At 42.7% G+C, this 24,961-nt stretch overlaps 1 protein-coding gene across 3 annotated transcripts in view; it reads right to left on the bottom strand.

Annotated features, from left to right (window-relative positions):
* RBMS1 (RNA binding motif single stranded interacting protein 1) overlaps window positions 1-24,961 on the bottom strand; it is a 133,954-nt gene that overhangs the window by 49,276 nt on the left and 59,717 nt on the right. For all 3 annotated transcript variants that reach the window (XM_019553935.1, XM_019553936.1, XM_019553937.1), the window contains exons 3-4: window positions 13,196-13,254; window positions 10,048-10,139 (exon numbers count right to left, since the gene is read on the bottom strand). In XM_019553935.1, the coding sequence (XP_019409480.1) occupies window positions 10,048-10,139; window positions 13,196-13,254 (151 nt within the window). The remainder of the gene's footprint in view (window positions 1-10,047; window positions 10,140-13,195; window positions 13,255-24,961) is intronic.

Genomic DNA, 24,961 nt, shown 5'->3' with positions numbered 1-24,961 from the left:
TGCCCATTGCTGCACTGCATGGGTACTATCCCCCCGGCATGTGGCCCTGATTACCTCTTCCCATTCTCCCTGGACACAGCCTCAGACTCACCCTGCCGCTGGGGCAAAGGCAGGAAAGCAGCAGCTGGAGGAGGGAATCTGGAGACACTGCAGCAGGAGCAACTGGGGTGAGCAGGAGCAAGAAGGCCACAAATTAACCCCTTGATGGCCATGTGGCCTGCAGGCTGCCAGCTGGGACAGCCCTGTACTAGAGAATGGTCTTGTTTGCATATAACCTGTTCTAAGGCATTTAGGAGTCAATTATATCTTATACTCCAGATGCAGAATAAAACAGACCACAGTATTCCTCGCTATATTTTTACTACCCTAATTAGATTTAGTACACCAGTTACTATGGTAACCCACAATTATTTACTTTTTTCTCCCTGCAGGAATGTAAACTGACTTAATTCCCCAGAAGGCTGCCAGAGTGGAAATCACTACAAAAACCAGCGCATTCTCAAAACACATAGAAGTTAGCCATTTCTCATAGTCATTCACTCAAAAACATGTTCTTTGCTAGTGACACAGACTGACTACATTCTACAACACTGTGTTTGACAGAGATAAAAAATAGTTAACCTTTAACTTCTTTTAGAGATGGTAACAGGTGCTACATACAGACTGTTTGTATTTGAACAGGTCTGTTCAAATACAGGCAGGGACTATGCGGTGCACTGTAGGTTTTGTGTAATAGCTACAGTACTATCTTTCTCAAATAGGTTTCACAAAATAAAAATGACAATGAAAAGTAGGTTAAAATTTTAAGAAATGTTTTTGCAATCCTCCTAGCTTGAGAGAAGCAGATACTTCCACCACCATGTGGCAAGTGCTTTACAGTTCTTTCTTCCTAAGTGTCAGTAAAATAAAAAATAAAAAAGGTTACTGGCCAATATGCTTGTGTTTATTCCAACAGATTATTCCAAGACCAGACAAGGGTCTAATAATGATTTGTTACATATATTGCCAATTTCTACTAGCTCAAAAGCCAATCAGAGGCATGGGGAGGCCCTGGCCATAATAAGCCCCCAAAAATGGCAGCAGGCCCAATGATCTGCCTGCAAGATCAGCTGGCTGCTTCCTTGCACTGGGCAGATCCCTAGTTATATGTGAGAAAATATGATACATCTTAAACCACTTTTAATCTGGACTGAAGCCATATCTGCGGCAAAGAGGTGAGTAAAACTGGCCAGAGAGAGAGAGAGAGAATGTTGCTCAGGATAGTGAGTCCACACTTCCAAACTACAGTGCCAGGGGATTTTTGATCAGCTATCTTTTGGATTTAAAGTATTCAGGCCTCACTGCTTCTGCACTCTCTCTGAAGAACACTCAGGACCTTAGTTACAGAATGCCTCAAAATGTCTAGGTACCATTGCTAACCCATTCAACATACATGTATGTATGGACACATGGACATACACAAACACACACACAAAATCCTTGTTCTGAACAGCTTGCTACCTAGGAATTAAAGCTCTCTTGTACAAAACTCACCCTACATTAAAAGCGCTATTGACTTCTGAGGAAAAATAACTGTGATGCAAACTCAGTTGAAAATTGTAACACTGAAACAGAAACAATTTTTCTAGTTATATTTTATTGCATTTAAACTACAGTATGAAGTACTGCAGGATGTAAGAATGCAAAAATCAGTCCTTCAATAATATCCCAGTTTATGCATTTCATAGCTATGTATCTCAAAATTACGGCACTCTAAACCCACTCTACTGGGATTCAAGTTACAGTTCTAGGGAATCTGTATGTTTTAAACCTAGTAGTCAGACCTATAAGCCTTTCCACACTGGCATATAAAGTGTGATTTGTTAATTCCATGATGACATTTTAAATATTTCCACAAAACTCTCTTTTAAATAATATCATAAAGCCTTGAGAAGAGTCCATGTATGCTAAACCTTGGCTTACCTCCATGTGTCTCTGAAAATTACAGCATTCAAGCAAGACAATAGGCATGGTAACATGGTAAAAAGGCATCTTTTTATACATGGGAAGTTTATAGTAACAGAACATTGCTAAACAAACCTGAGACACAACTGATTGTCAATCCATGAGAATGGAGACATTGCTAAGTGCATCTTTTCTACGAAAATTTTGTGCAGAGCCTTGAAAGAATACAACAGTCTTCTAGGACTATTAAGATATATTCTACTAATCTGATTTAGAGAGCCAGGGCAGAACACAACCACTAATTTGAAATTTTAAAGAAGAGAACTTTATATACTTTTAGGGGTTTTTTTTCCTTTTTAATTTACATGTCCCTGTAGATATTCCAAAAGCATCCCATGTTCCAAAAAGAAATTTAAATCAATTAAAAAAGAGGTACTTCCCCATAGTCATTTAATTAATCCATTAAGACAAACAATACCATCTGTACCAATGGTATGCCTCCCTATAAATATCGAGTTTTCCCCTCTTCACCTCAAGTAAGACACTGTCTTTGTGTTATGCCCTGAAGTTCTTCAGACTCAAGTTCTGTCAGATTACATGAGGAAGTCAAGTGTCCCCCATTCAAATTTATTTGCTGGTAAAACCTGGAAGTGGCTGGCTTGAGCACTAATGGCTGATCTTTCACACTGGTATAATACAACCAATAGGAAAAAAGTGATCTCTATGCCATCCAAAGCCCAAAACATTTACAGCTTTAGACATCCAAACGACAAACACGTCACATTAAATTACACTCAGAAACAGAGTGGCCAAACAAACAAGCTCACCACAGGCTCATTTCAAACTTTCCTAACAGCCCAATATATTAATTGAAGTAGAGGCACAAGAAGGGGAATCCTACAGGAACAAGAATTAGGACTGATGAGCAATTCCCAATATTACCCGCTGGAATCTTTCAGAAAAAAAACGAACAAAGCCACTGAAGTCCATAGACACGCCAACAATAATTTCTGGCATCTTTATAAAGACCTCTGACAGATGTAGAAGAATCAACATTGATGTCTGATGTCTATCCATCGCTAGGACACACCCACAAACAAAACCAGACACTACTGAAGCGGTCTCACCACAAACTTCCTAATATTGTTCTCTAAATTCAGAATTTTGAAACAGGGATAACTGAATATGTCAGAACCACCAGATGGTTTCTTAAGTAATGGTTTAACACACCGCTGCCCAACTTCTCAGCAGCTGAGGGCTTGCAATCTGTTACAGACGCTTTGGAGGACAGTATTAGGATTCAGCCTGACCTTGATGAACTGGAAAAAATGGTCTGAAATTAATAAAAAGAAAGCCAATAAGGACAAGTGCAAAGTCCTGCATTTGGGTGGAATAACTGCATGAACAAATACAGATTGGAGAATAACTGGCTAGCTTGCAGTATTCCAGAAAGGGACCTGGGGTTTATCGTAAGCTGAATATGAGCCAACAGTTTGCTCTTCATGGAAACAATGCCAATAGCTTACTGGGTGGTATTAACAGGACTGACACTTGTAAGTCAATGGCAGTGATTCTTTTAGTCTATTCAGTACTGATGGGGTCCCACTCAGAATAGTGTCAGTTTTGGGCACTGAGTTGCTAGGAAGATGTGGACAATTTGGAAAGAGTTTTCAAGTACCCGATGGGTGGTTATAAAGAGGGTGGTGAGAAGCTATTCTTTACTGACGCAGAAGACTGGATAAGGAATAAACTGCCTTAAACTGCTGCAAGAACCTTGTAACTATGAGAGTAAGAACTGGAACTAAATATCTAGAGCAGGGGCAGGCAATTATTTTGGGTGGAGGGCTGCTTACCGAGTTTTGGCAAGCTGTTGAGGGCCGCAAGGGTAGCCCTGCCCCTTAACAGGTGCCCCAGCCCCCGGTCACCATCTTGTGACTGGAAGTCCCGACGGGTAACCCCCCCTGACCTTTGCCACCAGAAGTCCCTCCCCTTAACCCTGGAAATACTCCTTTAAGCAAAGGGCTCGCCATCTCGGAACCAAAAAAATACCAAATTATAGTCTTAAACTCAAACATCTAAAAGATTCATTAATTTGATTTCAAAAAATATTTTTGTCCTGATTTACATGCGTTTGTGTAGTGTACATAAAAGTGATTGTATATAATTGCTTAAAATGAAGCTCTTCTTACTCTCATATATTGTAGGGGAATGGATAGGTTAGTGGGGGACTGTGGGTACGTGTGTGGACATGTGGGGTGTGGGTGGGTACCGGGTCTGTGGGGGGGCTGTGTGGTGAGGGGGTAGCTGGGGGGTGTGAGGGTCTGCAAGTATGGCAGTGCGAGGGGGTGTGTGGGTGCATATGGGACTACCCTATGAACACACACACCCTCCAGGTTACTGGTGCAGGCCCATGTTCCTGCGTTCTGGCAATGCAGCCAGGAGCCACATGGTGCTGAGCAGTGCACAAGCTGGAAGGCAGGGAAATGGCTCGAGCAAGGGCTTTCCTGGGGGGAGAAGGGTGAATCAGGGCAACCACCCCAAGCCTTATGCTTTGGAGGGCCCTGCAGAGCTGGGTGGAAAAGCCATGTCTGATGTTTAGCCCGCCCTCTTGCCTGGCAGGTTGGATGTCTCTTTGTTTGTTCCAGCTGGAAGTTCTGGCTGCCACCCCTCCCACTGCATCTGGGGTGCCAGGGCATTCACCCCCTGGCGTAAGTGTGCCATGGGATAGGAAGGGGGGACCCCATGCAGGCTGCTTTGCCCTAGGCCCCACATTCTGCTGGTACAGTTTCTGGCTGGGGGTGGGATGGGGCTGGGCTGCTGCATCCTGCTGTCAGCTCTGAGCGGTCCTACTGTTCCTGGCCCCTACCATCTTTGAAAGGCAGCCAAGATAAATATTAATTTTCTAAAATTATTAGGGGCTCTGCGGACTGGATGGGATGGCCTGGTAGGCTGGATCTGGCCTGTGGGCCATGTTTTGCCCACCCCGATCCTTGGAAGTTAAGAGCAGGTTAGATGTAAGCTTCTCTAGAATGGTTTTGGTGGGGATGGTCCACACCGGAGCAAGGGGTTGGACTAGACGATCCCTTAAAAAAAAAAAAAGGGGCCAGAAGGGGCCTTATGATATTATCTGTTGTAAGTCATCCAAATACCACAGTAACTCATAAAAGCAGAGAGAAGGTGTTTAGGAACCAGAATACTGACAGCAGATAAGGTAACACGAGACTTTACTATTGACAGGTTAATATACTGACCAGTACTTATCTGCAGGGTCATTTGAAGCTGAATTGCTTGTATCAGTCATAAAGGGGGACCATCAGAATATTATAAGAAAGTTATGAGTAAACTGGTCAGCATATTTTAATTGTAAAAAAGCATTTTTAGAGGAGAAGAAGGTAATGTACCACACAGACATGCAAGCACATGTGTACATATATAAACATTTTTTGTGTGTGTACATAATTTTTTTTATGTAAAGTGACTGATCTGCAAATCACTTTCTGGAACCTACTTTGAGACCCCCTTCCTGGGGCCTGATTTTAGTGTTTAGTCCCCTCAGAAAGAGTGACTTTCTTTAGGTGTCTCAGGTGAGATGCATAAAAATCAAAGCACTCTCACTAGTCACTTAAAATATTTTTGCCTTTATTTGTTGAAAATAAATTTAAAACCTACTCCCATGGTAAGAACTCGTTTACCAGTCCAAAGTTGACTTATATAGAGGTATAAGCAACATTTTTTCCCAGGTACTCAAATTTGACAATTTTGACCTATGAACAGTTAAAAAAAAATGTATTAATGACCCATATTTTAAATCAGTGCTCACATAAAGGAACATTCAATAGCATCTTACTGCTATGCAAATTTTCTCCTGTTTGCAACCAGGTATGGCAGAGGACAGGATTGGGGAAAATGTGCTTAAGGAAATGTCAAAGCCAAGGAATTGGTTAAACGGGGCTAGGTTAGTGAATTCTTCCTAACCACAGGGAATTTGCACAAGTTCTTTTCTGTTCTACCCTCTCCATTTGGTGATGATATTTCTACCCAGTGTCTGGAAAGGTATAGAGGGTCTTGGATAAATTAGATACATGTTTAAAAAATGATGGCCTTAGAAATTACAATAGTGATCTTTCAAGAAGTTATGTCAAGAAGTTATGTAAGTTATTTTTTTTCTTTAAATCAAGTTTTAGCTGCTTTATTACTATCCTGTATCTTTTTTTTTTTTTTAAAAGACCTTAATTAAATGCCCAGAAACCCCCCTTTCTCCAACACATGATAAACCAAGAAAGAAGTCTTGTTAACTCCCAGTATGTACGTATGTTTGTGTGTGTGTGGCTGTAATGGAATATGCATTAAGTATTAAACATATGGTTTCCATTTTGTTGCTCTGGAACCCATCCAAAGACATTTTACATTGTTAGTTTTACTGTTCTCCTCAGCTGAGAAACTGTGGAAAAATATCTCATCAGAAAAAAATCTGTACTTAATAGATGGCTCCTAAGGATTGCTAGATCTGTTGTAGACCAAAATAGATCCAAAAAAGTCCCATCAAGTTTATTATTTAATACCTTGAATATTTCTGTCTAACTAGAATTCAATTTTCAAACTCTGAAGGATTAGCTTTAAGAAATACAGGAGACCCTTGCCATTAGCAGGCGATATGTTCTGGAGATCCCCGTGAATACTGACGGGGCTCCCTGTCAGGCCCCACAGCCATCCCTTGCTCCCTCACAGCGCCTGGGGACTGACCCCTTTCCCCCGAGCATGGCCACGGTTGCTCCAAGAGCCATCGCTGCCTTCCTCCCCGCCCCAGGGTTCCCCCGTGATGCCTGGGGACCAACCCCTTCCCCCCAAGCGCCACTGCGGCTGCATCTGGGGGAAGATGATGCCACTGCCACCTCCCTCCGCGTCCCTGGTGCTTGCTATTCGCCCACCTCCCGGCTCTGCCCTCCCCCGCGAATATTGGAACCCAGATTTTGCGAATAGTGAGTGTTTCCTGTACTACAGATTATATGCACCCATTTTGCAAAAATATTTTATGTAATATATTTGTGGTGGTATGGCAAAATGATTAATATATTACCTCTCTGATTTTACAGTTGTCTAGGGTAACAAAATTCACCCTCTATTGATAGACCTTTACTCCAAAAGTCATGAACTTGATGTACATGCAGATATGATCACAGATAGAGATTAGAGCTCAAAGAAAGGTAATTCTGTGTCATGGAATTAACATTCCTCTCTCCGCAAAAGGGAATGAAGCCCTGGAGCTGCCCCTAAGCTATGGAAGACATTGGAAGCACTGGAACAGTCCACCTGGCAGGCTGCTGCTACAGGGCCCCAAGCAGTCTACCAAGCAGACAGGCTGGCAGGAAATACGAGCCCTGAAATGTTGTAGAGGTGGTCAACATCCACAGAATGTCTTGGGTTTGCCAAACTGGCAAATTTTGAAAAGCTCTAGCAGATCCCCTGGCATGGAAACACCTTAAATACTTTGGCTGAGACTTTTAAAATTCTATAGATCAGGGGTCAGCAATGTTTTCTGGCAGGGAGCCACAACAATCCAATTCAGATTCAACGTGGGCAAACACTAAGATCTAATCATCATGGATCCAGGTTTTCTGTTTGCATGGAAAAAATGCAGAAAACACGGGTTTCTCTTTTTAAGGAGAAAAACACAGGTTTTCTTCTTTAAAGGAGAAAAATGCAGGGAAACAACAGGTTTCTCCTTGCAGGCTGACAGAGATCTAGTCTGCAAAGGGCTGGAGGAGGAGGAGGAGGGTGATCAGGCAGGGGGACTCCAGGTTTATGTGCATGTGCACCCATGCATGTGGCAGCCAGGCAGCATGAAGCTTCTGCAGCTCCCTGCAGGTAAATATGAGGAGGTGGGGTGGGACTGAGGCTCCCATAGTGAGGGTGGGAGGGAGGGAACTGGGCAGGGCTGTGGGGCTTGGGGTCCAGGACTGGGGCAGGAGCGTGAGGCTGCAGGGCCTGGATGGGGAGCAGGATGGAGCAGCGGGTGGCTTGTCCGAGGGGTTATGGGGGGCCTGGCTCCTCGTCACTGTGTGTACTCCCCGGGATGATCTGGGGGGTATGCATTCCCCAGATCTATGCGCCAGGTGGGGGCAGCTGCAGGCTGGCCACTGAGGTCTTGGGGCTCCCTGCCCTGCTACTCTCCCTTTGCAGCCCAGTGGGCAGGACCTAGCACAGCAGAGCAGAGGGGGGAGGCTCAGTACCACTGCGAAGTGCCCAATACCACATGACAAGGTGCCCTCTGCTTGCCCAGCAGCAGTTAGGGGCATAACTCTGCACCACTGCCCCTGCTGCCTCTGGGTGGTGTTGCAGGGCTCATGGCAGTGGCACTGAGCCTCCCTGCCCCACTCTGCTCTCCTGTGCTGGGTCTTGCACACTGGGCAGCAGAGGCACCTAGGGAGAGGGCAGCAGGACAGGGAGTCCCAAGCCCACAGTGGGCAGGCTGCTTCCCTCCCCCTCCCCAGTGGGCTCCACTCCAGCCATGACACTTGTGGGAGAGGGGGAGCTGGGCTCTGCGCTCTGCTCCAGCTGCAGCACCTGTCACCTCCCACGGGCGGCAGCTGAGGCTCAGGCGCTGCTGACTGGGCAGAGGGCTGCAGACCTAGGTCTCTGGCCCTATACCCCTGGCAGCTGGGAGCCCCCTCTGGCAGGGCTGGGAGCACAGAGAGCTGTGGGTCATGAATGAGGGGCAGCAGTGTGGGGGCTGTGGGTTGGGGAGTGTGGGGCACTGGCAGGGCCAGAGGGCTGTGGGTTTTGAGAGAGGGACACCTGGGGGGTAGGGTACACCTCACCATGGTGGTATGGGGCTCCTGGCAGTGCCAATGAGCCTCCCCGCCCCACTCAATTTATTTTATTATAGCGACTGGGGTACTGGTAGGCTTCCAAATTGCTTTAAAATTGTAAATATATCTATAAAACATTGTGTTCAACTGATACCTACACACACACACTCTCAATATACACATTATTTTTTATATCTATAAAAAATATGTGTCTGTATCAGTTGAACACAATGTTTTTATATTTTTATATATAATATAAATCTATCTATCTATATAATGGTGTTTCACTTTAGTTATGGAAATACATGGATTTGTGGTTTTTTTAATAAGAAAATTTGGGGGGGGTTATCAAAGAATTTGTGATTTTTAGACAGGGAAATCCAGGATCCCTGCTGATCACCTCTACCTGCTGCCTGACTGGTATAATGCGGGCAGGAAGAAGCCCCTTGCTTCTGAAGCCACAGTTACACAAATTGGATCCAAAAGCTCCACGGGTCATAGGTAATCAACCCCTGCTACAGACTTTCTAAGGTCTATGGCCATCAAACTCTCATAAGCCCCTTAGAACATTTCAAATTTAGGTTTTAATTCAGTTAACATAAAATATGGAACAAACACTGGCAATTGTCCAGTTATGTTCCAGTATGTATGACTGAAATATCATCCCTGAAATTGGAGAGTTGGTTAATTTCACAGAAAGTAGACAGGCAATCTGTAGATGCCTTTCTCTACCCCTGTTTTTTTTTTATTGCCAAAACAGTTATTCTTTTGCACCAGCCTGAAAATTGTGGACTTAACCATGGCCATAAAGAGTGGATTTCTCCACTGGATTCAACTGGGACATGCCTGTAACAACCACTTAAAAATTCAGAGAGCAGAGAGTATTAAACCCTGTTTATTCAGTGGGTCTCCATAGATAAAGCACATAATGATGGTGGGCTATAAACTACATCAGCTACTAATTTGTCTCCAGTCACAATTCAAGATGTTGAATTTATTCTGTGAAGCCTTTTATACTTTGGATCCTGACTATTTTAAGATGTAAACTTCCCCTTGATTTAGCTAATTGCAAAAACATTTGGTTCACTGAGAGCAGGATGGAAATGCTAAAGGGTTCTTCTCTCTCCTTACATGGTTTTAACAGTTAAGTTGAGACACTTTATTTGGAAGTCCCTGTTTCTTAATGCTTAGTTAAGGGGCTTGAAGACTGCAGCCTGGGCAGTGGGCCTGCAACTTTGCCTACGGTCTGACAAAGCTTAAGTCTGTCCAGACTGCAAGATTATTTTTAACTTACCTTTGCCATCTGTGCTTGGACTCCAGTAGCCTTCAGAGCAGAAACGGCCTTCTGAGCAGCTGCTGGGCTGTCAAAATCTACAAAACCGTAACCTGAAATTTAAGGCATCTTTTACTGAGAAGCAAACGACCCCTTTATAATCATGCAGGTTGGACAGGGTACAGACCATGGTACTATGTGTTATATACTGTTATATATATATATGTTATACACTCCTGCCAGTAGCTGGGGCTATTCCATATTCTATTTATCTCCAGTTACTATCTGTTTTGCTTGAAAAGCATTCAGTTTAGCCCTTTTGCTTGCTCTATAAAGATGGTTTCCCCATTGCTCCCTGTCTGATCTCACTGGGACAAATCCCTGCAATACAAAAAATGGAGGATGAATACAAATTTTGCCTTGAAGAGAGAGGCCAATTTAATATGAGAAAGCTGAAGTTCTTTATTTTGAAATACTACAGAACAGTTCTACCTGATCAGTTGTACCAGTTCTACCTGAACAGTTCTACCTGAAATACTACAGAACAGTTCTACCTTCCAGCTCCTGACGGAAACATCAGGAGCTGGAAGGACCCCTCCAGTGATAACAGAATTAGATTCCAATAGAGTTGCATGGAGATTTATTATTGCCTTTATGAGAGTTACCTTACAGACTAAGAGTTTCAAAGGAGTTACATATTCTTGTCCTCCACGGAAAATGAATGGAATTAAGTAGCCTATTCCATTAGGGACCTTAGAAAATTAGCCATCACACAATAAACAGTCTTAAAATGACAGCACTCATTAAGCTCAATTTGGTAGCAACAAATAAAAATCCCAGGACAGCAAAAAACAGCCCTACTGTTTTAGGAAGCAATGCTGTTCTCTCTTAGGAAGTCTACACTTAAAATGGCAGTGTAGTTAAGAGCTAAATTTGCTGGCTTTAAAGTAGCCAGTTTAGGTTAGTATTAGTCTATGGTTAACTTTTGAAAAACAGAACACATTAAGAAAACAGTACTGTGTAGCGTAACATGTAGTGTTGTTATCGTTTATTCAATTTTACTAAGAATTAGGACAAATTAGCCTATGCTGAATTCCACATTGCCAGGCAGCATTTCACTGGTACCAGAGCTGACTTGTTGAAGGCCAGATTAGATGTTTCCACTATACTGTAGTTATACCTATGGTAAAACTGGTAAATCAGTAGGTCATTCTGAGATACTGTCTTGTTGAAGCATCTTTCTTAAAGATAAGATGTAAACCCAAATCCATGACTAGATGCATTCGTTAAAATCCTGTCACTTCTTGCATAAATGATTACTGTTGCCAATCTTTCATCCAAATTTCAGTGGGACAATTGTATTCTGCCCACCTATATTCCCACTACACTTCCAGTACAGAGCAGTCTTCTTGTCTCGGGTGTGGTGTATCATGGCTCTGGACTGTTAGAACAGTGCTGCTTCTTCTATTCTAGTTGAAATGCTTCACATGTATGTTTTAAAAGCCCTCTGCCCCTGTGGTGAGCTGAGGAGAGCCACTGAAAACCACAGCTTCCCCACCACTTGTTCCCACACAGCACAAAACAAAACCCAGAAATTAAGCAACAGAGCTGCATAATGTGGCCCTGCATGCATTATTGAGAAGCATGCCTAAGACAAAGTCTGAGAAGGCTGTGGGCACATACTGAGGATCACTAAACCAGCTCCCCTCATGTCCAGGTTTTGGCACATGCTGAGTGAAAGCCAGTGGGCAATGCATGCTTGCTGGCATTGCTCCCAGCTCCCCAGGAAGGAAATGCAGACATACCCTAGGAGCCACACTAGTTAGAAAGGTATTATGTAAGCATAAAGTATTTATAAATGGGTCACTGTTGTGCTATGCAGATGTAGATAAAAACGCAATTTCACCAACGACCCTTTCAAATACTAAAATATAAGGCCTAAAAACACAATAAAATGTGCCTTATGAATTTTGTTGGAAGAAAAACGTGTACCAAGATACAGGAAGTAGTACTGTTGTCAAATGGGACATTGTAAATCAAGTTACTTAAAATAATATCATAAGCAACTTTCTATTGCAGTCTTTGCATGATCAGAGACATAAAAAATGCCATTGACTTGATGTACCAGGATTCTGAGTAAAGGTATATTGATGAGGTGCTGCTGTCAAGTGCATTCATAAACTGAAAGTACAGAAAAAAGATATTTTTCTCTATTTTTCTCCCTTTAATTTCACCAAAAGCTTTTATTATTTATAATGCTAACAGGTAAGGGGTTTAGAGAGAAGTGCAATTTTTGACATGACAGCATTCCCTTATTTGATGAAGATCTCGTGTTTAGAACCTATTAGGCTCTACTGCATACCACCAAAACTAGAACTCAATGAATGATAATGAACTCACTCCTGCCTCAGACTGTCAACTTTGCACTTAGTCATGGGGTCAGTGTTAACACAGTTATGCCACTGACTCCATCCTTCCCTTTGCACAGAAATTACCTCCTTATTCTCAGAAAGAATGCCTTAAATCTCCTTCTGGACCTCCACCCACACTATTCATGGTGTTGGGATATGACCTCATCATAATTATATTGGATGCGATAGGTCATTGAACAAAATTAATGTATCCAGTATAAATGAAAAAGTTTATTATTTTTTCCAGCTCTAATTATGTTAGTGAAAATGAACCCATTCCCTACCCCTAATACATTCAACAGGCATAGAACAAAAACACAATTAGGGTCTTGTAACATGTGAGTAAGTGCTGCTTAAAACTATTCTATTCTAATTAATAGAACTAATTTGCACAATATGTAATCTTTTCAGATACTTAGTACAGTCGAATGTTCTTTTGTAAGGCACTATAATCTTCCCAGGCAAGGAATAAAAAAGCTGTTTTTTAACTCCATTTTCCTTTTTAAAGCAGGGGCTAAATAAATGTCAGCCAGTGCTGTGATTGTTAACTTCGCTGAAGTCATCTGAAGTTTTGGCACACTTCTGCGATATAGGTTATCTGCCAACTCCACTGGGGACAAATATAACAAATATGCTGATGCTAGCCATCATTAAAATTTGATTAAGAATTAAATACTTAAAAAAATAAGCCAATGATAGGTTATTTTATAAAAAATATGTAATACACTTAAGCAAGTATAATTTTAAAATAAACATACCTTTGCATTTGTTTGTTGTCTTATCCAAAATAGCTTTTGTGGATACAATTTTTCCATACCTAAAATTTTACATAAATAGAAAAGGAAGTTAAACTTGTCATATCCTGTTACAAGAGATTTAGTTCACATAGTTCTGTCAATATATCATCTGTATACTTTTAACATAAAAATTATTTAAAATATAAGTTTACCTAAGCAACAAAATATAAAAATACATTGTAAAAAATAATTAAGGATAGAGAAAAAACACAACACTGAATTGCAATACTTATTTTAGTTAAGGTACAAAATTTCCTCCCTATAGGGAAAAACATATCATGAGTATTATTTAGATGAAAAATACTATGTTAAAATTGAGCCTATAATTTTTTTCACATTTTATTAATAGCACTTTTGTCCTTTTTTCATTTGCAGGTCTTATAATACTTTACAAAAATGGCCATAAATTATTATTCCTATGTTACATATAGGGTAGCTATAAGACAAAAAAAAACTTTGTCTAAACCGGGGGGGAAGTATAATAAAAGAAACAACCCTATGATAGCTAGTGTGCGTTAAAATCCTGGTGCAGACAAGACAAGTTGTTGTTCTAACAAGTGTTAACTGGCTGAGGTGTGTTCTGGACTTCTACAGCTAAGATATATGGCAGCCAATACTTAAGAGAAGCTGTCTATGCTAGGATTTTAAAAACATCTTAGCTGACACCTAAAAAAACAAACAAAAAGCCAAACTACAAATCATTCTTTTTCCTTGACAATCCTAAAAAGACAAAAGCTTCTTTCCTGCAAGGTGATGAGTAACTCATGAAAGGTATAAAGTTGGATAGCTAGTTGGACATTCTCAGCCTGAATGGTTTTCCGACACAAAATTTACATTCACTAAAACTTTCTTTAGGAACATTTCTATTTTCTGCATGAAATCACTCTCAAATCCATAGATCTCCCGTTCTTTGGCAGTCCAGGTTCCCGGGTCCTGTGCTGTCTGCAGCTAGACAGTGAGGACACCCAGTTAAATTAGTTACTTGTAGAAACACAAAAACATTGCTTTCATAATAGTTCAAGTTTCTGATACAAGTCAATACAGAATTCAGCTCCATGAAAATTTTTTGCCTTTAGGATATTTTTGTCCTGATTTAGGATAGCAATTTGCTAAAAAACTGAACTTTTCCATGGAGCTCAAATTCTATTTCATGGCCAGCTCCAGTGCTGCACAGAATCATAGAAAATTAGGGTTGGAAGGCACCTCAGGAGGTCATCTAGTTCATTCAACTCCCTGCTCAAAAAGCAGGACCACCCCAACTAGATCATCCCAGCCAAGGTTTTGTGCAGACAGGTCTTAAAAACCTCCACGGATGGAGATTCTACCATCTCTCTGGGGAACCTGTTCCAGTGTTTTACTACCCTTCTGGTGATAAAGTTTTTCCTAATATCCAATTTAAACTTTCCTTGCTGCAACTTGAGACCATTGCTCCTCGTTCTGTCATCTGTCACTGCGGAGAACAGCCTAGTTCCTTTCACTACGTAAGCACCCTTGAAGGCTGTTATTAAATCTCTCCACAATCTTCTCTTCTCCAGACTAAATAAGCCCCGTTTCCTTAGCCTCTCCTTGTAAGCCACTTTCCCCCAGACCTCAAACCATTTTTGTTCCCCTCCACTAGACTCTCTCCAGTTCGTCCACATCTACCTTTTTTTTGTATCATACGCAACTCTCTTTTACTTGAGACATTCAGTACGTCACAAATGCAGGTGCTCAGGCCCTGGTGTCACATAGCCAGTCACTGACAAAATCAAAAACGGACCGTGGGTCTCCCAAACTGCACGGAAACACAACTTCCCCTACCTGCTTTCAAACTACTCTTAATGCATACATAATTGTTTCACAAGACAGACAAATATAGAGCATAGCTGACTCCACAGAGCAGAAAAATATATGGCATTACATTAACATGAATAACAACATTTTGTGTGCTGGGAGATTCTTTTCATAGTTCAAGACTGTAAGCAAATTGAAGAGTGCTAAAAATTCTTCACAACCAAAAAGGAAGCTACTTCACGGTCAGGGCGGCTAGGATCTGGAACCAACTTCCAAGAGAAGTGGTGCTGGCTCCTACCCTGGGGGGTCTTTAAGAGGAGGCTGGATGTACACCTTGCTGGGGTCGTTTGACCCCAGTACTCTTTCCTGCCATGGCAGGGGGTCGGACTTGATGATCTGCTCGGGTCCCTTCCAACCCTACAAACTATGAAACTATAAACTATGAAAGAGAGCAATATAGCTAGCTTCACTGACTATCATGTAACCGCAACAGAGACAACTTCTAGCTGCCAAAATACTGTGTGGAGCTCAGTAAGCACTTGACAACTATTTAGAGAGCATGACTAGGGCAATGTCTGAGATGACAGCAGCAACAGCAGTCTGAAGGTTATTTCAAAATATTTGAAGAAGTGCATTTTTCCAATATACTGTGTACTGTAAAGCATGTTATAACTTCTCAAAGTATTCAAACTGTTTCTTACTTACAGATGAAAGATACACAAAATACACTTTGTGAAAACATTGAATCCTTTTTCTAATTTAAGTACTTGTCCGTTAAAATAATTCTCTATTCCTTCAACAAGTTCTAGCATCGCCGAGCTGTGAATACTGGCAACTGCAAATTATGAGTGTAACTGCAACTGGAAGTATTTTTGGGGTACATTTCCTTGAATGAGAAAGGGATCTGTGGAAAACTTTATATTTAAGATATTGCATAAAAGTTGCGAAGTGCAAGTGAAAGCATCTGAAAGACAAATCTAGTTTAACACCCTAAATATATACATTGTTTCTAATATGCTATGCACTTTAGAGCCTGCCAATGAGTTATTACAAAGAAATGTATGACTCGAAGGTACATCCTGGACCACTTAATCCAAATCCTGCACTTGCAGGCAATTTTTAACCAATCAAATACCACAAGTCACCAGTTCAAATTCCAAGGAAAGATATCTGGAAACCAAGAACATCCTATAATTTGCTACAGGTAAGAGCTGGGGAGATAGTGTTCTGACACTGCAACCACAGGCCTATAGCTACCTAGTATATACTCAGACAATCCTACTAGGAAAAAGACCTCATCGTGCAGTGGTGACTCAGGGAGTTACAACAACTCAAGGAGTTTCAGAAGATTTCTTTCATAAGAGACACAGATTGTGTGGATACACATACAGAAAAGGTGATAAAGGCAGAGATCCCTGGACACCCACCTGGGGCAAGCACCACTGGTCCTTGGCCTCCAGCCCTATTGCTTGCACCTTAGCCTCTTTTAAGTTAGCATGGCTCCTACAAACAACCAGCTACCTTTAAAATCTACCAAGAGGTGTCAGTAACACGAAGCTGCGAAAGTTCCTCTATCCCTGTAATCAATTCTGTTTCTCCCACGGGCACCCTACAGATTGGTACTCTGCAGTTTTGATGGATTCACCAGGTTACAACATACCTTATTCCCATACTGCCGCCAAAGTTAAAAGTCAAGGGGTGCCTCAAAGGTAAAAGTTAAGAGGCGCCTTTCTGGATCACAGTAAAGCCCAAGGATCCCACGTACATTTCTCAACTAGCAGTTCAAAATGATGATACAACTCCAGGTATTTGGGTTTTATTTCCTTACACTCTGGTGCACTGCCCGTTTGCCCAAAGGACTAATTCTCCATGCTCAGGATCTCAGGTAGTTTCCATGCTCAGGATCTCCACAAAACTTATTACCTCTCAAGATTCTAGCAAGCTGAGCCATCTTGGACACATCCTGCAGAGCCTTTGCTTTGGTCCCACAGACCTGTTGCATACTGAGTGGGTCTCTCCCTGCCAAGAACTGGGTTTTCTCCCAGCAGCTCTGCCAGCTCACTGCCCTTACATTTAGGTCTTTTTTTTAAGCAGATTTAAATTTGGGTCTGAGGAAAACAGGTCTGTTAAACTGGATGATAACAGGCAGCACGTATTTCACACTGACTAGTTCGCCAACGGTTTCCTTCATGCCAGTGGTTCTCAACCCTTTTAAAGAGTCAAGGAAAACCTCAGAAATGCCAACACTTCGTTTTCACTCAGTTCTTGACCTTGGAAAAATACTAGAACAATTTTTCTGTTGCAAAGATCTCAGAAACACTACAGCAGGGCAGAATGTATTTGACACTACAGATTCCTATTTGAAATCTCTGGGTTCATCTTGTTAATCATGTGTAGGTATTTGCGCACCTAAAAACTTTAATATTGCACAGGTAGGCAAGGTTCTTCAGGAAGATGTGGTATCTTTTATTAGACCAACTAAATAGTTGGGGAAAGTTCTTTTCAAGATTTTGGGCACAAAGACCCTTCCTTGGGCATTGGGAGACTCTGCTACTGGTCTCAGGTCTCCAAGGTAGAAAAGACTACCTTTATTTTTCTACCTTAGAGACCTCAGACCAACAGCAGTCTCCCAATGCTTGAGGAAAGGTGTTTGTGCCTGAAAGCTCATGAAGAACCTTTCCCAGCTATTTAGTTGGTCTAATAAAAGATCTACCTAAAGAACCTTGTCTGCCTATCTCCTTAGACCAACATGGCTACAACCAACACCCTGCAATATTGCACAGGACCCTTAAGAAGGATATCAAGGCACCCTGGTGAGAATCACTGCTTTATACCCTTAATATTCTCTCTGGAAATGCCTTAACTCTGGTTCCCCTCCTTGCAGTCTCCTTGATTTAACTAAATTCAATTCAATTCAATTTATTAAGGATTCTGGCTGAAAGCTATGCTCCTGAAAACAAAATAACACAGACATACAACTATAATATAAATTTAAACAAAAATGACAAATTCAAATATAATAATAAAATGAGGCCAACCATTATAAAAGCATTATGCCTACTCCTAGAATTAACACAATCAAGTACAAATACGGTGATAAATCAGATCATGAATCTATAAAAATGTTGTGCATAGGTCCACAATCAAGAGTAAAAAACAAATAGTGATAAACTTTATCAGTCAACAGTAAAGAATGTTTAGCTCTGATCACTTCAGCCTTGTAAGCAAAAAGTGTTAAATATGGATCTGCTTGCTGGAACAGCCATATTAATCTCCCTCTATTTGAGAAGTATGTCAATATCTGCAAGAACGGTGATAAATACTTTCTCCTTATGTCATTATATAGAGGACATTCTAAGACATAATGAATAGTGCCTTCCAAAACTCCTAGACAGGCTGGGCAACATCTTTTAGCCTTGGAATGGAAAGTCTACATCCAGCCAAAACAGCTGTGGACATCTGTTCAGTCCCGAGTCTAGTCAAAGAGGTTTGCTATTTACTGTTGAGATCCAGCTATAAATACCTTTCTCCCCACAAAATCTAATTTCCAAAGACTATATAGATGGGCGATGCAAGTAGCCCTGGCCACTGCAAAATCATTCTGCCTGGAAATATCATGAAACCTCTGGAAAACTCAAACCTTTTTTTTATGGGGGGGAGAAGTCTGTCATGGTTTTTGACATGATTTAACTCAAAGCAATTGGATGCAATAATATCACACCAGTAAACTGGGGTACACAGAGCAGTTCTACAATATAATACAGATGTCTCCTCTTTCTTAACACCCTAGCATTGCCGGACCACCAGGATAAAACCTTAGTCACAGCCAGATTTCTGTGAGGGTCATGCAGCCCTGATAGAATTCTCTCTTTTGAATCACTTTGTCTAGGCCAGATTTCTGAAATTACAAACTCATAGAAACCTGAGGGACCGTGATGGCCCTTTTGGGTAGGTACCATACTGTAATGTGGTCATACAAACTGTCTAACAATTAGGGCTGAATGACCGAAGATAAGAGCTTCTGGTGGACACACTGGAGATAAGAAAATATGCTTACGCACTGAACCAACACATGCAGAACCCTACAGACATATGCTGCATAGCAGGGGTATCAAGTATACGACCCATAGGTTGAATCCAGCCTGTGGAGCCCTGCCATCAAGCCCCCAGGGGCTAATAAGACCCACACAGGGTGTAGGACATGTTTGTAGTGAGAGGCTGGTCCACGGGCCAGATCCAGCCCACAGATCCCCTCCCCAAGCATACCCAACCCTGTAGCTGGCTTGGGAGAAGCACTGCATGGTGTGGATCCCAGACCAGCTAGAAAGGGAGCCACGCACAGCGGTTGCTCCCGCCAGTCTGGGGCCCACACTGCACGTGGCACTAGCAGGTTCTATGTGCAGCATGGGTCCCAAATTGGCTGGAACAGGCACTGTGTGTAGCATAGTACAAGAGCTGCCATGGCAAATACCACATGCAGTCTGGCCAGGGCTGCCACCACATGCAGCACAGCTGCTGCTCTGTTGGACTATGCTGCACGCAGCGCCCATTCTGGCCACTCCAGGATCCGTGCTGCATACAGCTCGAGTCTCAGACTAGAAGGGGCAGCTGCCAGATCAGGTATGCTGAGAGAGGTGAAAGAGTCTGTGGGACAAATTCAGTCCATAGGCCTAAATGAGTTTGACATCTCTGATATATAGCTTCTATAGGATATAGCTTCTATAGCCACAGGTACTTTGCCGGGGGGGAGGAGGTTAGCTTTTTAGGAATTGACTGGAATTCTGGGGTTTTGTGGCGTAAGGCATGTGATGCAAACCTTTGCTTTTCAAGGAGTTTAACATGATGAAAATCAGCTGCACTTTAAAATGACACGAGGAAAGAACCCACCTTGACTTTCAGATTGAGCCTTGCAGTTAGAAAACCTCCATCTTTTATTTATGAACTGGACATGGAATGCACTAGGGAGAAGTCAAACAGGAAACTCCACCCTGCCATTTTTAGAGTCCTTTTCAGAATAGAATCACAGCAAGGAAAAGTACACTGCTTCAAAAAAATATCTGTGTTGAATGACCACAGAATAGTATGCATTTGTAAAGATGAGGAATGGGCATTCTAAAGCATTTATCTGCACAGGATTTTTTTCCCTTCCAAATATGCTTCTTCAAAAAAAATGTATGCCAAAGAAATACAGCACAAGGGTGCATGGGTCTGCATTGTCAATGTGTCTCAAGCTACTTCTCTTGAGAATAAGTATATACAACTTTACCTTTTTTCAAAATGGTTGTAAAACATTCTGTGCAGCTATCCCACACTGCAGTTCTCTTTTACCAGGCTTTATACATCCTGGGATTTTTCTCTTGGTATACTGTGAGCTACATACCGGAACCTACTGAAAATCTGGGGGGAGGCTGAGTCAAATGAAACACCTCCTATGAATCCCCGTCTGGTATCCTATAATTCACTTCTCTTTTCATGAGCCGATACCATTTTAATTGCTGTCAGGCACCAGAAAGAAAACACTAATGCATATGGAGTTCCTGGCTATCATTAGGTTGAACAGACCCTTCTGTATGTATCTGTGGTCACAGAGCCAAATGGTTTTGGATAGCTTGGGAAGACAGCCATGGTTAATATCACAGCAACCTGGGTAGAAGATGAGGATGAAATTGAGCAGTTATTTCAGTCTGACAGTTTCCTGGACAGGTTTCACCGGTTGCTGTCAGTGGGAGGTTCACCAATATTTGTGTGGGCCACTGATCTGGTAAGGTCCATAATGCTACGTTATTTAGAATGAATGAAAAAGGGAACTCTGCTGTGAGGACCATTATGGATATTAATGGCATTTTGATTCCTTCTGTCATTCTGGGCAACCTTGCCTACCTTCTGTTTCCTTCACTTATAAAGTCTTTCACTGGACTTTTGAACAGGAAAAAGGAACAGTGTAACGGTACTCTGAGTATGTGCACAGACAGCACAGAGCGTGTGGGTCTGGAAGACAAGAAAAGGTGGAAGTAGTTTACAATAACAAGATCTTGAAAGCATGACCAGGGATCTGGGTTTTCCGTTTCCAATGGAAAAATGGAGTAAACCACAGATTTTGCCTTTTACTAGAGGCAAACGCAGATTTCTCATTTTACCACAGAAACCACAGATTTTGCCCTTTTGCAATAAGCTCCCTGGAAGCTGGCAGAGTTCCAGCTTGCAGGGAGCTGGGAGGGAGCAGGAGGAAGGTGGAAAGACAGGGGGCTCCACGTGCATAGACATGCACATGGCCCCAGGCAGTCTGTAGGTCAGCTCCTACAGGTAAGTGCGGGGATAGAGGGGGATTGAGGCCCCTGTAGGGAGGAACTTGGGCAAGGCTGGGGCTGCTGCCCGGCCAGGTGGGGCTTGGGACCCAGGGACGCAATATGCGGCTGCAGGGCCCCAGTGGAGAGCAGGACAGGGCCACAGATGGCTCATCTGAGGGATGGGGAAGGCTGGCTCCCTGCTGCCGCACGCACTCCTAGAAGGCAGGGGGGACCCGTCACCTCCCAGATCTGTACCTGGGACAGGTGCAGGCTGTGGGATTGAGCTCCCACCCTGCTTCCCTCCCCAGGGGACTTCCTAGCCTAGTGGGTGAGATCTGGCATGACTAGGGACAGCGGGGCCGCGCAGGGATCCCTCACTGCTGTGAGCTGTCCTAGCAATGCACCTCCAGCTCCTGCCGCTGCTTTGAGGGGTACAGCCCTGCATGCAGGAGCATGGAGGTTTTCTGCATACCTCCTCCACTCCCTGCCATGCTGACTTTGGGGGGGGATGAGGGAGAAGGGGAAAGCAGGGCAGCAGAGAACACATTGCAGCCCTGGGCCCCAAACCCCACCCAGCTGGGCAGCAGCCTCAGCCTGTGCCTGCCCCAGGTACAAATCTGGGTGCTGTAGGTCGCCTCTGCCCCCTGGGAGTGCACACAGCAGTGGGGAGCTACCCTGCCCAAGCTGGCAGCAGGGGGAGAGCAGGGGCAGGGGGCTGCAGGCATTAAGAACAGCCAGAGAGATAGATGCCTCTAGAATGGTATCCCAACTAGTATAGGAAACTGCTTCAGGGATGTTCCTACTCTGAAGTCTAGAGCATAGTGGGAAAATTGATGAATTAGTAGCAGGAAAATAAATGAAATATGTACATGTAATTTTTTTTTTTATTACAAACCTATTTTTTTCCTCAGAGGTACAAGAGGTGGACATCAATGAAATTTCCCTGCCAAGCTTTTCACAGTAAAAATGCTGGCTGACTTAACATATCATACAAACCTAAAAATCAATAAAGCTTTGTCAGAATATACTGAATAGCTCTACTGGCAGGCTGATGACAAAGTGGGAATTCCACTGTAAATCTAGGGACTGCCGGTATCCTATATTCTCTACAATGTGGGATACATAGCTGATTATATCACAGGGTTATGAACTTAGTGATGCAGTGTTTTTCAGCAGAATCATTTGCTTCTACATCAATGGCAGCTACTCCTGCATTCACCATACATAAGGACCTACCTAAACTGCAGCAGAAGTTTGCAGTGCAGCAGTGCCTTTCAACTCGGTCTTTTGGCTGTGTCGCTCCCACCACCGCTGAGTGGCTGAGTCAATTCATAGTGTGGTTTTTGCCTCTTGGCCATGGGGGCAGGGAAGAAGGGGACATGAAAAGACTGAGCATAAAGTTGCTGTGAACTTCTGCCAATTTAGATAGGTCGCTAATCATACAGGGTGGTCAAGCGTTGGAAAAGGCTGCTTAGAGAAGTTGTATAATCTCCATCCTAGAAATTTTGCCAAAATTAGTTTGAATCCAGTAGAATTAACAACGTTGAATATCAAAAATAAAGTTTGGCTGACTTAACAAAGCATACAAACTTAAATGTTAAATTTAACATGTTAACATATACAAACTTAAACAAATAGCCACAAATGTTATACATTGTGAGTTTCAAAACTTCCTAACTGCAGAAATTTACCTCTTGAAATACAAAGGGAGCTCAAAACTTGGTATGCTGATCAAACTGGTTAAGGTATCCTTCTCTATTTTTTCTTTTTTTAATCAGCCTTTATAATACGTGCCTCCACTGAAACATGTTTGATTTTTCAAATCTCCCCTGGTGCCATCATCTTGAGCATGGTTGAGGTGTATGTGATTGCACACCAGGGAGAGAGAATAATATACTAAAAGAAAAAAAGCAGTGGGGAGGTGGCATATTTGACCAGTGTCTGCTGAATGCAATAATTTGGAAAATAAAACTTAAAGAATAGCTTAAAATTCTGGCCTGGTTGCCATTTTCAGTATGTAAATGTATGTGTTTGGAAAAGCGGGCAGTGGGCAAAAGGTTACATATTAGGCCAGCACATAGAAGAAAATTGTTTAAAAATTTCTCTGCAGATGTAATGTACGGTAGTCTGTAAACAGACATCTCATTGAGATGGGCCTGATTTCCCAGGTTTTGCATGGATCAAAACAGGTGCGCCTCAGTCATTTATCCATGTTGTCCTTCCAACTTAGATTGCTGTTCTTCTGCCAGTATGCAGTTAGCAGGAGCACACACCCTGAGCAGCTTGTCCCTGAAATGATCTGCAATAATCCTACAGACATAGATGGTCATGTCCTAGGAAAAAGTGTTAGCATATTTCATCCTGCATACTTCAGGGTATGAGCAGGACAACAGAGTTGTACATCTCTAGGATTTCAGGAGAAAAGGCTTTTTCCTGGGACAAATGCAGTATCAATTTACAGCTATACAGTAACATTACACATAGTTTCAGGCTGTCTGTTGGTTTCAGACAGCTCTCCACCAGGTTTTTGGAGGACAACTCTAGCACCTGATCTCTGGCTCAGGGTTTGGCACACTGAAGAGATTTGCCCTCCAGGAGAAATTCCTCCTTGTTCTTCCTCCTCCTCTTTGTGAAATTGCATGAGTGCTACCTGCCAAACCCTCCTCCTCAGACTGTCCAGTAGCCCAGGTCAGGTTAGGTGTAGTGACTTCCTTTGTCGAGATTTGGTCCAGGAAGTGGAAACATTACTAGAGGTCCTGTTATTGTCCCTTGTATCATCGTTTCTATACTGAAGCTCTTTTCCTCTATGGTGGTGGCACTGTTCCATGACCCAAGATAATTTTTTGGGGCTCCAAAAGGTCTATCATTATGACTGCTAACTACATGAGTCTAGATGAGTTTCTTTCTCCAAAACACAAGAAAATTCAGAAAGAATCATGTGGAAGCATCATCACTGGCAATCCCTTGCCATTGAGGACAATTGTCTTCCATTGCCACCTTATCTGTGGGTCCAAAGATGGCTGACAAAGCCAATTCAAGATTGACAGGTTCTCTTGCAACTCTGGCATGTGCTTCTGTGATGTGGGTGGCTCTGGTTTCTTGATTTGGTCTGCAACACGCTGTTTCTACTACTACTTTTTTGCTTCCTGTTGTCATTGTGAGTTTTCAAAGTACCAAGATCCTTACAGCAAAGGATCTTCCTCCATATGAGAAGGTCCTGGGCGATAGTCTCCCAGAGGCTGATGTCAAGGTTGCATTTTTTCAAGTTGACATCAAGGACATCCTTGAAGCGCTTTCTCTGCCCTCCTCTTGAGTGTACGCCTGGACTGGCTGGAAGAATAAAACTTGCTTCAGGAGCCTGGAGTTGGACATCTGGATGATGTGGCTAGCCCAGTGAAGTTTCATAGTTTCTAGGGTCGGAAGGGACCTGAGCAGATTATCTAGTCCGACCCCCTGCCATGGGAGGAAAGAATACTGGGGTCAAATGACCCCAGCAAGATGTGCATCTAACCTCTTCTTAAACACCCCCAGGGTAGAAGCCTGCACCACTTCTCTTGGAAGTTGGTTCCAGACCCTAGCCACCCTGACCGTGAAGTGTCGCCTCCTGATATCTAACCTAAACCTACCCTCTGCCAGCTTGTGACCGTTATTCCTGGTCACTCCTGGC

Source organism: Crocodylus porosus, unplaced genomic scaffold, assembly GCF_001723895.1.
Source record: "Crocodylus porosus isolate Cpor-Errol unplaced genomic scaffold, CroPor_comp1, whole genome shotgun sequence".
Taxonomy (NCBI): domain Eukaryota; kingdom Metazoa; phylum Chordata; order Crocodylia; family Crocodylidae; genus Crocodylus; species Crocodylus porosus.
Note: the sequence above shows the minus strand (reverse complement) of the source record. Positions and strands in the feature narration are given on the sequence as shown.